The following is a 13,551-nucleotide window of genomic DNA, read 5'->3' as shown; positions in this document are numbered from 1 at the left end:
CAAGAATTGGGAGATGGATAAGATGTTAGGTGGTATTAAAGCTAGAATGTGGAGTTGGAGTAAAATCTTCGACCTGTTGGAGGGCGAAGCGAGTTTTCAGGATTGGATGACAAACTGTATTTCTCATCTCATTTTGTAACTTCTGGTACCTCTGGTACCTTCACTTTTACTAATAATATTATCTTTTTCTGACCAAAAAAAAAAAAATATGAATATCAATATCAATATTTAAATTATAAATACTTATGAGTATTCGTACAATCTCTCTATGGCGCCTACGCTCTACTACATCTCTTGATTGACGACAATATCAAAATTTGTTTATTTTTTTGGTCTTAGAAAAACAAAAAGTATTTAATTTGTTTCGATAATGAAAAGCAAAAAAAGAAAAAGAATCATAACTTTGTTTATACTCGTTAATATTCCGCCAACTACCCCTCCTACCCCTCCGTGGGCAAGCTTGCCTTGCCCCCTCCAAACCCAAAACTTTGACCATTCTCTTGCAAAATCAACTGCTCCCCACTCCTATCACTCTTAAATATAGAGAGAGAAAATGAGAAGAGCCCTGTCCGCCTAAATGGACAGTTTTTTCTCCATTTTCTCCTTTTTCTTAGTTTACTATACTCTCCCTCATTATATTATTATATAGAATGTAATGTAATGATTAGCCAAATATAAGCACCAACTCATCATTACCTTTTATAACATGGTTAAATCTTAGCCCACCCCCTTCCCTAATAATTCCTCAAATTAAATACAATAAATCTCTCTCTCCTCTCTTTCTCTCTCTCGAAGGGGCATTCTCTTACAACATACTCATTTTATAAAACCCTACCCCTTCATCTCCTCACTCTCTCTCCCCCTCATTTCTCTATCTCTCTCTCTCTCTTCTGGGAGGGGAAGAAAAAGCATACACCCCCTCGTGTCAGTCAGTAGAAACAAGTCATACTGGATTACTACCTTCCAACTTCAGTCTCCCCAAAATAATCCATAACAAAATAGAAAGACAAAAAAAATAGAAAAAACAGAAAACACCATGGACACATACGAGGCTACTCAAGTAGTGATGTCAAGGATCCAAAGCTTGGATCCGGAAAGCGCCTCGAAAATCATGGGTTACATACTGATTCAGGATCAGGGCGAGAAGGAGATCATACGCTTAGCATTCGTTCCCGATTCCATTCTGCTCTCCTACATCAACCAAGCAAAGGCCTGTTTGGGAATAACCCCTTCTTCAAAGCCTTTCTCCTCTCCCAGAATCTTGATTCCCAACAATGGCTTCCACTTCAGCAACCCCTCTCCCTCGCGCAGCAGCCCCACCCCGACCCTCAGCCCCAGCCCTAGCCCTAGCCCGAGGCCCTTCTCCTACGCTGCTGCTCTCAACGGCTCTACCGCCAACGCTAACTCACCCGCGTCAAGCTTCAATTTTTACGGCGCCGGCGGGGCCGAGTTGCCGTTTCTCGACGACTCGGCGGTGGATCCCGTGATGAGCCCCAGCGGGAGGAGTGATTCTCTGCTCTTCCCTTACGGTGAGGAGCCCAGCCCCCACCCGTTTCACCGGCGGAGCAGCTCGGTCAATGATGCGGCGTTTCTGGCTAATATGGAGGAGGGCGGCGGCTTTGGCTGGCGCCCCTGCATGTACTTCGCCAGGGGCTTCTGCAAGAACGGGACCTCTTGCAAGTTCTTGCACGGCGGCGACGGCGACGCGGCGGCGCCGGAGGTGGGGTCTCCGGGGAAGGGGTTTGACGATTTGCTGAGGATGAAGGCGCTTCAACAGCACAGGTTTGCGCTCATGGCGTCTTCTCCGCGGGGGCAGCAGCATTTTTCTTACAATAAATGCATGGACTTTCTCAATGACAACCCCAGGTATAAATTTCTTTGGGGGAAATTTTGCATTTTTTTGCCTTTTTTGTAAAGTCTCATCTGTTTTTAGAAGCTGTTAAATGTGACCCCCTTTTCTTTTTTTGAAAAAACAAATGAAAAGAAGATGATGCTGCATATCTTTGCCTTGTGTGTCTTTGGTTTAATTTCGCTTTTCTTGTGTCAGAATTATAAGTTGATGAGTTATTATTGTGATTTGTATCTGTTTAGGTATGAGAATATTAGATTCCCAGTAGGAATGAGTTGTGTTGGTGAATGGTGAGAGTGAGAATGTGTTTTGACAAAGTGAATAACAGGAATGAGTTTTCGGGTATGGGATTGGGGGCTGCTGCAACTTCGAGCTCTCGACAAATTTACCTCACATTCCCAGCCGACAGTACTTTCAAGGAAGAAGATGTTTCGAGCTATTTCAGGTGTGTGTTAGTTTAGGGTTTGATGGTGGGATTGTTGTTGTAATTTGAGCTGATGATCCTGCTTTTGAAGTATGTTTGGACCCGTTCAAGATGTTAGGATTCCATTTCAGCAGAAGCGTATGTTTGGGTTTGTGACGTTCGTGTACCCGGAGACCGTGAAGCTCATCTTGGCCAAAGGGAATCCTCACTTTGTGTGCGACTCTCGTGTGCTCGTCAAGCCTTACAAGGAGAAGGGCAAAGTTGCTGACAAGTAATGCCATTGCCCCTTTTCCTTCCTTCTCTTTTATAGATTGATTGCGTCTTTGTTAATGTTTTCGACTATTGTAGGAAACAACAGCAGCAACACCACTTGGATTTGAGCTCCTCCGTGATTGAGTCTAGGGAAAACATCGATCTCCCGTTTGGTAAGGTTGCGTGGATGATGAATTATCGTGTAGCATAACAATAATTGATGCTGAGGCTTCTCTTGGTTTTGCTTTAGGATCTAGAATGTTGTTCAATACACAAGAGATGATGCTGAGGAGAAAATTGGAGCAGGAAGCGGAGATACAGCACGCCATTGAACTTCAAGGAAGAAGGATCATGAATTTGCATCTCATGGACCTCAAAAACCAGCATCATAATCATCACCTCCTGCAAGGCTTTAGAGCCGGAATTCCCATGTCCTCGCCTCGCCAATCGCAGTTTCTCATGAATCAAAACTTCATTCCTTCCCCCGAGGGCTCGAATCAAGAAAACACTGAAGGTTTGCCCTAATTTTCTTCTCAACTTGCCTCTAAAACTACAACTAACTGCTCCTTCGTGCTGGACTGTAGAGTTTGATGGTTGGCAAGAGCCAGCAAAATCTCCTAACTTGGTGCCGGAAGGAAGTGAATTCTCTAACAACATTGTTGGCTGCGATAAGCAGATCAAAGTCAACGGTGATGATTCAAACATCGCCCAAAGGTACACGAATACCACCACTAGGCTTTGCTTGGATAAAATCACCTATGTTTCAACTGATTGTATGCTTTGTCTGTGTTGAAACAGTTTCGACCACATCCTTCCCGATAATCTCTTTGCGTCTCCAACAAAGTTAGCCGGTGAACACCGGTCTGTTTTCTCGGAAGCTTCAGCTTCTACTGATGATAGTATACCTATAACAATCACTTCTTCCTCCAAGAACATTCCCACCATGGCTTCTCTCAAATCATGTTACGTCGAAATACCGAGGTATCATCATCATAGCATAATAGCTTCTTCCATTGCTTAGTTGCTAGTTTTAGTGAAAGAAATCAAATTTTTACAAGTCTAATTGACTCTCAGGTTTTCTTCCGGGCAAGAAGCCATTGAAATGTAGGTTGTTAGATCTGAGTATGGATAGCAAGCAGGAATTAACTTATCTAGGTAAACATCATTTAATTAAATTCATCTTTTTTTTATTCTTTTAACAAGAAAAAAAATGCTCTTTATGAGTTAGTTGGATTCCTCTTTCTGATGCTTTCTCTCTCTCTCTCTCATGCAGAAAAAGTTTGAATAGCAATAGAGAGCACATATAGATGATGAAGTGAAAAGTTCGTCGTGTAGCTGTGTATAGCGAAAGCAAAACAATACCCCTCCATCAACAAAAAGAAAAAAAACCTCAAATACATAATGGCACTACTACTAAAGTGATATGATTCAATGGGAGTAGGGTCTTTTCTTTCTCTCACTGCCCAACATTTTGTACCCTCTCTCTCTATGCTTTGTATAAGGGACCACATTATTTAACAATAGGCATATAACAAACAAAAGGTACCAGTGATATGATAATATATAATACTAGTATATTTACAAATACTCTCTTGCTCTTTTGCAATGTGAAAATCATTTGGTGTGTGATTATTTATTTTATGTATCTTTTTTAGATGCAGTCATGGTGCAGTGGAACAGGTGGTGGTATTATTAGCTAAATGATCATCATCATGCATCACATAAAGAAAGGGGAAGAAAAATGAGAAAAAGGAAAAGGGTGGTATTTTGTGGCATGATTAAAGGGACTTTTTATAGTAGAGTAATTTGTCTGATGTAAAATGAGGGGCAGAGTGCACATGGGTGCTGACACAAAATTTGAATGTTTGAGAGAGAGAGAGAGAGGGTAGCAATAGCATAAATATAAATAAATAATAATAATAATAATAGCTTCCTTTCACTTTCCACACCACAAACTCACATGGCCACTGACCTCTGCTATCCACATGTCTTTGGCCTTTTGTTTTTATGGGTTCTGATGCCCTCTTTTCCCTTTTTTCTATCTTCTCTACCTCTTTTTTTATGTATCTATGTTTGGTTTCGACCAACGTCGAGGTAACTATGTATTTTTTTACCATTATTTTTTATCCAACTTTGCTCAAATTTTACTCCACTCGGGTTATAATTTTCTTTTAAAATAAATCTACCTCTTGATCGGCCAAACTATCATAAATGAATCATTTCTAGACTTGCGGATTCATCGAAATTAGGTTCATGGAAATAATTTAAGATTTAAGATTTTTGTCTTGGCACAATATTCGTAGGTGTTCTTTTTTACGCAAGAGCGTTTGGGACTTGAATAATACTTCATTCGTCCCGGCTTTTGGTATCCAATTGAAAACGACACGAGTTTTAATAAAGTGATTGGTGTGTTGTGAGTGGAATAAGGGTCACACATTTTATGTGAGAGTTAAAATAATTAAAATGGAGTAAGGGTCTCACCTATTTTTACTAAAAATATAAATGGATACCAAAATGTGGAACGGTCAAAAAAGAAAAATTGGATAAAGCTGGGACGGAAGGAGTACTAAACGTTAAATGTGAGATCTTTTACCATTTTCTACAGTTTTTAGGCTGTTTGATTGGACAAGGAATTTGTATATTTGGAGATAAGATTTGATGAAACCTCGGGAATATGGTATGAGGGTTAGTAGTTGCATAATTAAAAAAAAAAAAGGAAAAAAGAAAAAGTAAAAAACATTGCATATAATACTTCTTCCGTCTCAGTTTTTAGTCCCAACTAATTTGAGTATTAATTTGAAAGTGACACGGAGTTTAATAAAATTATTGGATGTGTTGTAAGTGGAATAAGGGTCTTATATTTTATGTGAGTATTAAAATAATTAAAGTGAAACAAGGATTCCACCTACTTTTACCGAAAATATAAATGGATACTAAAATATAGAACAGTCAAAAAAAGAAAATTGAATACTAAAATATGGGACGGAGGGAGTACTAGCGTTAAAAATACATTACTCCTCCCATCTCTTAAAAATTATGCATCTATACATATTTTATTTCTGAATAGTACTCTATCATAAATTCCTTATGTTTTTTACTACAAAATGGATACCTGATGAATGTATTTTCAACTCATGATATTTCCAACTTTTATTGAAGTTTCGTTACTAAATCGAAATAATTTTTCATAATCATAAACATATAGTTTTGTATGTTTGGACATGATACGATTATATTGAAATGAAGGGTGAGGAAGAATGAGGTGATTCCCCTAAATGAATGTTAAAAAATAGTCGTAATAGCCAACATTATGGATATTTGGACATAAAAGTGGAATAGCATGTGTGGTGGGTGGCTTGTAATTTAACTTATATAGCCTTTTGAAAATGGAGAAAAAAGGGGTCCTCATTTTTGCTGCATTGGAAGTAGTGACAATCTCTCCGGATTGATCTTCTTGTTTTTCTGTCTGCTGCCTCTTTATTTAGTTCTACACTTTTTATTTCTCGCTATTTAAATATAAAGTAGTTATTCCGCATTATCGAGCTATCATGTGCATTATGATGTTCGATTTTGCGCTCGTGTAGCTTGCTCTTGCTGTAAAGAATATCCCATTTGGAAGAACATCGTTTCTTTTCTTTATAACATTGGACATTGGATGAGGGGTGAGCAAAATAATCAAAATAAAATAATTGAATTGATTTAAGGGTTAAGTATCAAAATAAGTCCAAAATAAGTTCCTAATGTAGAGGCTCTTATCATTTTTGGGACCCTATGATCAGGGGTGTGTCAACTAAGTTTCTGAAGTGCCTAATTTCCTCTAATTAAGCCCTCCGACTTAAAGGAGAGTTAACACCGTTAACTTTTTAATTTTTTAAATTATTTTAAATTAAAATATTTTCTCCATCCTAATTATCTTAATATAAAATTTTTGAGCATTAGATTTAAGAAGCTAATATATTGTGTGTTAAGTGTGATAGATGAAAAGGTAAAAAGATGAATAAAAAAAATTAAATTAGGAAATGTCTCAAAATGAGTGGTACGCTAAAAAAAGAAATTGTCTCAAGATAGGTGAGACGGAGATAGTATTAAAATATAGTTTATTTTTTCGATTTTTCGATTTTGTTCGATTTTATTTTTCAAAAGATTTCGATTTTTCGATTCGGTTTGATTATGTAAAATCAAACAAAACCGAAAATCGAATTATATCTATTTCATAATATATTACTCCATCTGTCCACGAAAAGTATATCACTTTTGCCATTTTGGATGTCCACGAAAAGGTATGGCACATTCCTATTTTAAAATGGACCTACATATTTTTCTTATCTTTTATCCTTACAAATATCTTTTATTTATAAAAAAACCACCTTCAATTCAATTTCAACCACTCATTTCAAAAAATTGTGGGACCCTTTCTCCACTACATAAAAATCACCACCAATTTTATTACAATTTGTGCTCACCAAAAGTGCTACTCCCTCTGTCCCAATATTGTTGGCCACATTTCCTTTTTAGTTTGTCCCACTATTGTTGGCCACTTTCCTAAAATGGAAATATTTATCACATTCAATCTCTTACTTTATCACATTATCTCTCCTACTTTATCACTTTATTACATTCTCTCTCCTACTTTATCACATTCTCTCTCCTACTTTATCATTTTATTACCTTCTCCCTCATACTTTATCACCTTCTCTCTCCTATTTTATTACTTTTATACTATATTACTCACACACTTAAAATACTAATCTACAACTCCTTAATTCCCGTGCCGAAACCAAATGTGGCCAACAATATTGGGACGGAGGGAGTATATTTTTTGTGGATGGAGGGAGTATATATATATATATATATATATATATATATATATATATATATACATATTGATATATAATTTTGATATTAACTACAATTTAATTTTACTTTTTTATTATTTTATTTTCGATTTTTTTCGGACTATTTCGTTTTTCAGTTTGGTTATGTTTTTATTCTAAAAATTTTAATTTTTCGGTTCAATTTATTCTGTTCGATTCGATTTTTTTTAAACCAAATACAAATTTGATGTGGTTTTGTTTTAGCCAAAAATCAAACCGAAAACCGAATGCTCACCCCTACATTGGACAATATTACTCGTGTTAATAGGGAAAAATGCCCCCTTCTTATAAATATTCCTTTTTGGGATGTCACAATTAAGTTGATCAATTTTGTTATATGTAATAAAAAATAAACAAGGAAACATCAATCACTTATTCATTTTATTACCAAACACATTTAAAACACTAGTTTCTTGAATCCTGTGCCGAAAAGAAATTGATCAACTTAACTGAGACGAAGATGGTAAAATAGTAACAAATACAAAATGAATTACATTTAAACACTAGATTAATTTTGTTCTAATAGTTATGGCATGAATTATTGACAATTACTATTAAATGTGCTAAATATATATCGAGAGTATCTTTAAAGTTACAATTTTTTTTTTTACTTTGGGGGAGTTGGGGAGGGGAGCACAATATTTTAGAATCACATTATTGACTTGAATCGCCACATGTCAACGTCAATAATAATTATAGTGGGCGGGTCAAATCCATATAACAAAGATTATACCTAGAAGTATGAAAGTTGAAGAAGATGTTCGGAGCTTGTTCAGAGAACTATTCGTGAACTTGCTTAGTAGTGTATATTTTCGTATTGTTTGTTATTAGCCTTCTCATTCATGCCTTTCTCTTAGTTCATTCTTGGTATTTGTAGTCAAAGTCCTTTATGTGAACATCATTTTTATCATATTATTTCTTTATCTCTTCTCTTAGGGTCAATTAACCCTTGTTATATTAATACTTTCAAATCTTACATTTTTAATTAGGAAAAGAGATAAATAATACTCCATCCGTTCCAACGATCTTGAGGCGTATTCCTTTTTAGGACATCCTAACGAACTTGAGTTGTTTCTTTTTTTTATATATATATAAATAGGCAATTTAAACCCCTAATTAAAAAAACTAATTGCACATTTTAATTTTTAACCTAATTATCCATCTCAAGTCCGTTTCACTTTTTCACTCTCTCTCCCAAACCCATTACTATATATATATATATATATATATATATATATATATGGGTGGGCTACCGTGAGAACACATCTTAAAATAAGAAATAAGAGCAATTTTCAATGTATGAATTTTATGTAGAACACGTATGAATTCGCTGTATAAAGGTATGAATTATGAAAAATAAAATTTTGCTACCTTTAGGATTCGAACTCGGGACCATAAATCCATGTGTATCTATTTATCTTGTTACGGCAGTGACGCTTGCTTTTGTTTTTTGTATTGTTAGTGGTCGTTTCCATGTGTGCCTATTTCTTAAGGTTGGGTTGATTGGTTGTGAGTCGACGGATGAAGGCCCATGGCTGCCGTCGAGGAAAGAGGAGGCGGCGACGATTCTTCGCCGTAAGGCCATCCGTATAAGAGAAGAGATTGATAACAAAGGGAAGTAAGTCGGGGATGAGGGATTTGATTTGTCGGAGAAGGAGCAGAAGACGGCAGCGACAATTTTGGAATTTAAGGCATAGAGAGGCAGCGATGGTGGTCACGCCATTGGGGATGAGACGACAGCGTCCCCACCATTGTTGTCCAGTAAGCGACGACTAATTTTTTCGAACTTAATTAAAAGTGTTATTGCTAGAAAATCCTTCAAGTTTGCCAATTTTTTTGTTTATATCATGACATTTTTTCTTTTTGTCCGAAAATACATAAATTTAATATTGATTCTGAATCATGGTAAGACAAGCAATTTTGCTCAAAATCAATTTGAATAATCCAATGATATCAAACAAATAATAGCACGTAATAGGTCAAATTCAATCTGAATAGTCCCACGACTTGCAATTTCTTATTGCCATAACTTGCCTGACGTGGGACGATTCATAATCAATCTTAATTTCATGTATTCGTTGGCAAAGAAAATGTCATGATGTAATTGGCAAACTTGGAGTATTTTCTCGCAATAACCCATTAATTAAATTTATTAAAAAATGAAATTATTAAATAAATAAATAAATTTAGTCTTAAAATTATTTAAGATAATTATACATATAATCATTCATCAACTAAATTAGAAACACACTTAAAACACCCAAAAATCTGGTGTCCAAAAGCAACACCTCAAGATCATTAGGATGGAAAGAATAATATAAAGTGGAGCGAGTACATCTAAAAGTAATGAAGACCAACCGTAAACGGAGATGAATAAGTTCCTGCAATCCATGATATATAAGTTCAACAAACTCTTATCGTATGTACACATCATGGCATTCACATTTTAGTTGCTCTTTGCTCTGAAAATCACCTATGAGTAACCCGAAGTTTTGATCCATGAGAGAGCCTCATTCGTCCTCATAGTCTATCATTCCTCAACTTGCAAGAATTGGGGAATACAAAGACCTCGTGTTGTGATCAATTGTTCGTTACATGTACTCAACGTATATTTACATTAGATTTTTTTTTAAATATCAATTTTATGTTACACTAGTATTGAGTCTAATATTTTTATGTTAGATTAGTATTTTACAAGAGTCCAAATTTGTACTATTCATTATAGATAGTAGTTGACAAACTTAATTTTATAAAACTTTTAGCCAAATTTGAGGATTTTGGATGAAATTGCCCTTAAATTTGTATGTACAATTACGTACAATCTCTCTTGCTTCCTCAAACATTCTTTTTCTTTCGCACTACCCATTTTCTTCGACGTCTCTCTCTCTCTCTTCGTCGTTGCCATCACCTGCACCAAGCCATCATCTTCTCCGATTCATCGCCACTGTTGCCATCCTCTTAAGAATTCGATGAAACTCCACCACTGCGCCGTCGTCTTAAGATCTCGTCAGATCTACGCGAGATCTGTTAGTTTTAATTCTAGATCTACGGAAAAAATGTAGATTTACTTGAGGAATTTAGTTAAATCTGTAATACTTCGGGTTATTTTGCTCATTTCATTCGAATTTCGTTCTTATATTTGGAACAAACTGCTATTTTTCTAGCGCGAAATGGTGCGAATAAGTTCTATCGTATCATCCGTTCTAAGATCTATCGCATCAAGTGTTGACACGAATTTGTTCCAACCGTTACAAAGTTTGTCGCACATATATTGGGTACGAATGGTACGATAAAATTTATTCGTACCATTGTGCCAAGTGCACAAGCAGAGACTTATTGGGGTGAGGAATAAAACAGTCTCCAAACTTTCCCAGAATACGGATTCACCGCCATCGTCGAACGATGCCTACAAAGAAAGTGAATGAAAACTTAGAATTACCCACTTGACTTGATGTTAGTCTTAGTTTTTGATTTTTTGGCAATCACCATTTTATCTTAAAGGACAAAGCTTCTATTGTGTTTACTGGAATCTTTTGATATGCAGCTATAATGAACTTGTTTAGATTGAATGAAATGCTTCTATTTTATCTGGAATGATAAAACTTCTATTGAAGGACAATCATCATTTAGCTCTAATGAACAATATGCAACCGAACAATATTGATCAATAAAACAAAATCATATAACCAAAAATGAAGGCCAAACGACGTCGTTTCTTTTTATTAGAAACGACATCGATTTTTTTTTTTAATTTCTGGCGTCCCACAGTGAAAAATCTGATGCCAAAGTGTCATTTTCCGATGCCACGTCACTTTAAAATTTGGGAAAATCGAGGTTATGTATTTAAACGCAGATTTTTTAAATTGAGGGCAAAAACCAATTCCGTCAAAACGTTACGGATTTACAGACAATTAACCCAATAAAAAATATGTATTAAAATTATAGCTGAACGACATATTACGACTAGATCTGAAAAAATAAGTATTTTAATGGAAAAACACAAAAAGTGTCAACTTAACAAGTACTCCCTCCGTCCCACGAAGTTGGAGCAGTTTTTCTTTTCGGATTGTCCTACAAAGCTTGAGCAGTTTCCTTATATGGCACAAAAATTTACCATTTATTCACCTTTTCATTTTTTCACCTACCACACTTAACACATAAAATATCAACTTCTTAAAACTCGTGCCGAAAAGAAGTTGCTCAAGCTTCATGGGACGGAGGAAGTATTTGAACGGAGAAGATGACAGAAAAATTTATTCGGAGAAAATAATGGAGGAACCTACATCGTCGAGTTTAAATGGAGAAGATGAACACAGAGGGAAGAGAGAGATGAAACATGCATAAGATAATTTCTTGAAGCATCTCCAACCCTAGGGCTCTAAGGGGGTGGTCCCCCCCTTAGAGCCTCCACTCCACAACTAAGAGGCTTTAATGAGGGCACTAATTTTCTCATTTCCATTTTATTTTATTTTAAATCTTCAATTTTAAAATCTAACATTTCATTAAAATTAAAATTTTCAAATTAGATTAATTAAAACCACATACAATAATTAAAACAAAATTACAATTATGAAAATAAAATTACAATAATTAAAAAACTACATCAACGCTTTACGCTTTATGACTTCTTCGAGTTGTGAATAGTGCACTGCTAACTATCGTTGATCCATCTTTGAGGTGTCTACGTTGAGAATTTTAAAATTGAGAGCTTCCGTTTGAGTGGTGCTGAAAGCCATGATTCTTTTGGCGACGCGGTCCAATGCATACTAGTATTGAGCTTTGTCCCCGCCCGTGGAGGACTCCACCTTCTTCCCCTTTCATTTGTCGCGTTTGGCCGCTTTCTGGCCTTGGGGCTTTGTCATTATGCTTAGCTCAGAGGATGTAGTCTTGCCCTTCCCATTCAAGCCCTTGGAGCGTTTTGACGAGTGGACATCCTCGCCAGTAGACGCGAAGAGCTGAGATTCGCGCAGAATCTGCCAAACTTTGAAATACTTGAATCTAGCTCTGTAGTTGGCATTATAGCTCTCATATGCCTGTTTTGTGATTTGATCATCCCTCATTCCACTCCCCCAAGTGGCACGACACTTGTCGTAGATCGACTTCCATTGTTTGACGTCCTCATTCGCACAGTTTCGTTGAACCTTCGGGTTATCTCCCCCTAATACGGTAGTGCCTTTTGGTTGGAGCCCTTGATGGAGTTGTGGGTAGCCTCCGCCCACAACATACACACTAGCTCAATCTCGCCGAGGTGTAGCTGGTTCGTGATCTGAAATTGCTGCTACTTCATCGTCTTGAGCTAAACGAGTTTCGTTCAAGTTGATAGCATTCGAGCATTGACAGAAAGACGAGAACCCCAACGAGGAAGAAGTGAGAATGCCCAAAGCATGGGCTTGGTTTTTGAAGAATCCGTTGAATTCACGATCCATTTTTAATAAGTGGAAGATGGGAAGAAGAATGTGAACTGAGAAAAGGATGAAAAAATGTGACAATTATGAAGTGTTTGATGTAAAAAAAAAAAAGAGTAAGAAACAAATGTATTTATAGGAGAAAAATGAAACAAAAATAACGGGAAAGCGAGGGTGGTGATGGGGGAGGGGGGTGAGGAATAGTTGGGAAGTAACGATAATATTAAATAAAACAAATTCATTTATTCAAAATTTTAGCAATTTAAAAAAAATTATTTAAAAGGGGCCCGTGCAAGCACACGACCAATTTATACTCCTTCGAACTCAACTCTAAAATTGGAGTCGATCCTCGAGTTGAGGGAAGCGGCAGCACGGCAGGGTGCGAAGCTCACGGTCGAGACACTTCGTTCGCACCCGCTGAAGGTGCTGTTATAAGTCAAAATAAAAACAATTTCATTCTTTTAACTAAAAATTAATTAAAAATATTCAAATTAAATCAGTAGATACCTATTAATTTTCAGTTTATTGTTTGGTGGATTCGCATTATTATGACTTTCTACCATGGGAGTAGTATTGCTTCTAATCAACAAGAATGATAACAATAATATGTTTATACAATAATTAGACCAGTATCTTGATTCTAATTAACAATAACAATGATAATTACTTATGTTCTAGTCCCTCCGTCCCACTATAAGTGAGACTCTTTTTATTTTGGGTGTCCAACCATAAATGAGACTCTTTCCT

At 36.2% G+C, this 13,551-nt stretch overlaps 1 protein-coding gene and 1 pseudogene across 2 annotated transcripts; both read left to right on the top strand.

Annotated features, from left to right (window-relative positions):
* The window catches only part of LOC131002256 (uncharacterized), an 81,057-nt pseudogene that overhangs the window by 45,803 nt on the left and 21,703 nt on the right, over positions 1–13,551 (top strand).
* On the top strand, positions 573–4,112 carry LOC131007060 (zinc finger CCCH domain-containing protein 22-like). 2 transcript variants are annotated; one of them, XR_009095880.1, is made up of 9 exons: positions 573–1,866; positions 2,178–2,294; positions 2,365–2,544; positions 2,622–2,698; positions 2,776–3,039; positions 3,110–3,239; positions 3,324–3,506; positions 3,620–3,680; positions 3,799–4,112. XR_009095880.1 is itself a non-coding variant. In XM_057934206.1 (9 exons), the coding sequence occupies exons 1-8, from the start codon at positions 1,037–1,039 to the stop codon at positions 3,631–3,633; spliced, it is 1,815 nt and encodes a 604-aa protein (XP_057790189.1). In that variant the 5' UTR covers positions 573–1,036; the 3' UTR covers positions 3,634–3,680; positions 3,799–4,112. The 2 variants fall into 2 exon arrangements, 1 of the variants encoding a protein (XP_057790189.1); XM_057934206.1 differs by having other exon boundaries at positions 3,600–3,680.

Source organism: Salvia miltiorrhiza, chromosome 1 (assembly GCF_028751815.1).
Source record: "Salvia miltiorrhiza cultivar Shanhuang (shh) chromosome 1, IMPLAD_Smil_shh, whole genome shotgun sequence".
NCBI lineage: Eukaryota > Viridiplantae > Streptophyta > Magnoliopsida > Lamiales > Lamiaceae > Salvia > Salvia miltiorrhiza.
This window is presented reverse-complemented; position numbering and strand designations above follow the sequence as displayed.

Coding starts and splice junctions, on each gene's coding strand:
- LOC131007060 (XM_057934206.1), top strand. CDS start 1,037: ATGGACACATACGAGGCTACTCAAGTAGTGATGTCAAGGATCCAAAGC. Junction 2,545..2,621: donor AAGGGCAAAGTTGCTGACAA/GTAATGCCATTG, acceptor CGACTATTGTAG/GAAACAACAGCAGCAACACC. Junction 3,040..3,109: donor GAATCAAGAAAACACTGAAG/GTTTGCCCTAAT, acceptor GCTGGACTGTAG/AGTTTGATGGTTGGCAAGAG.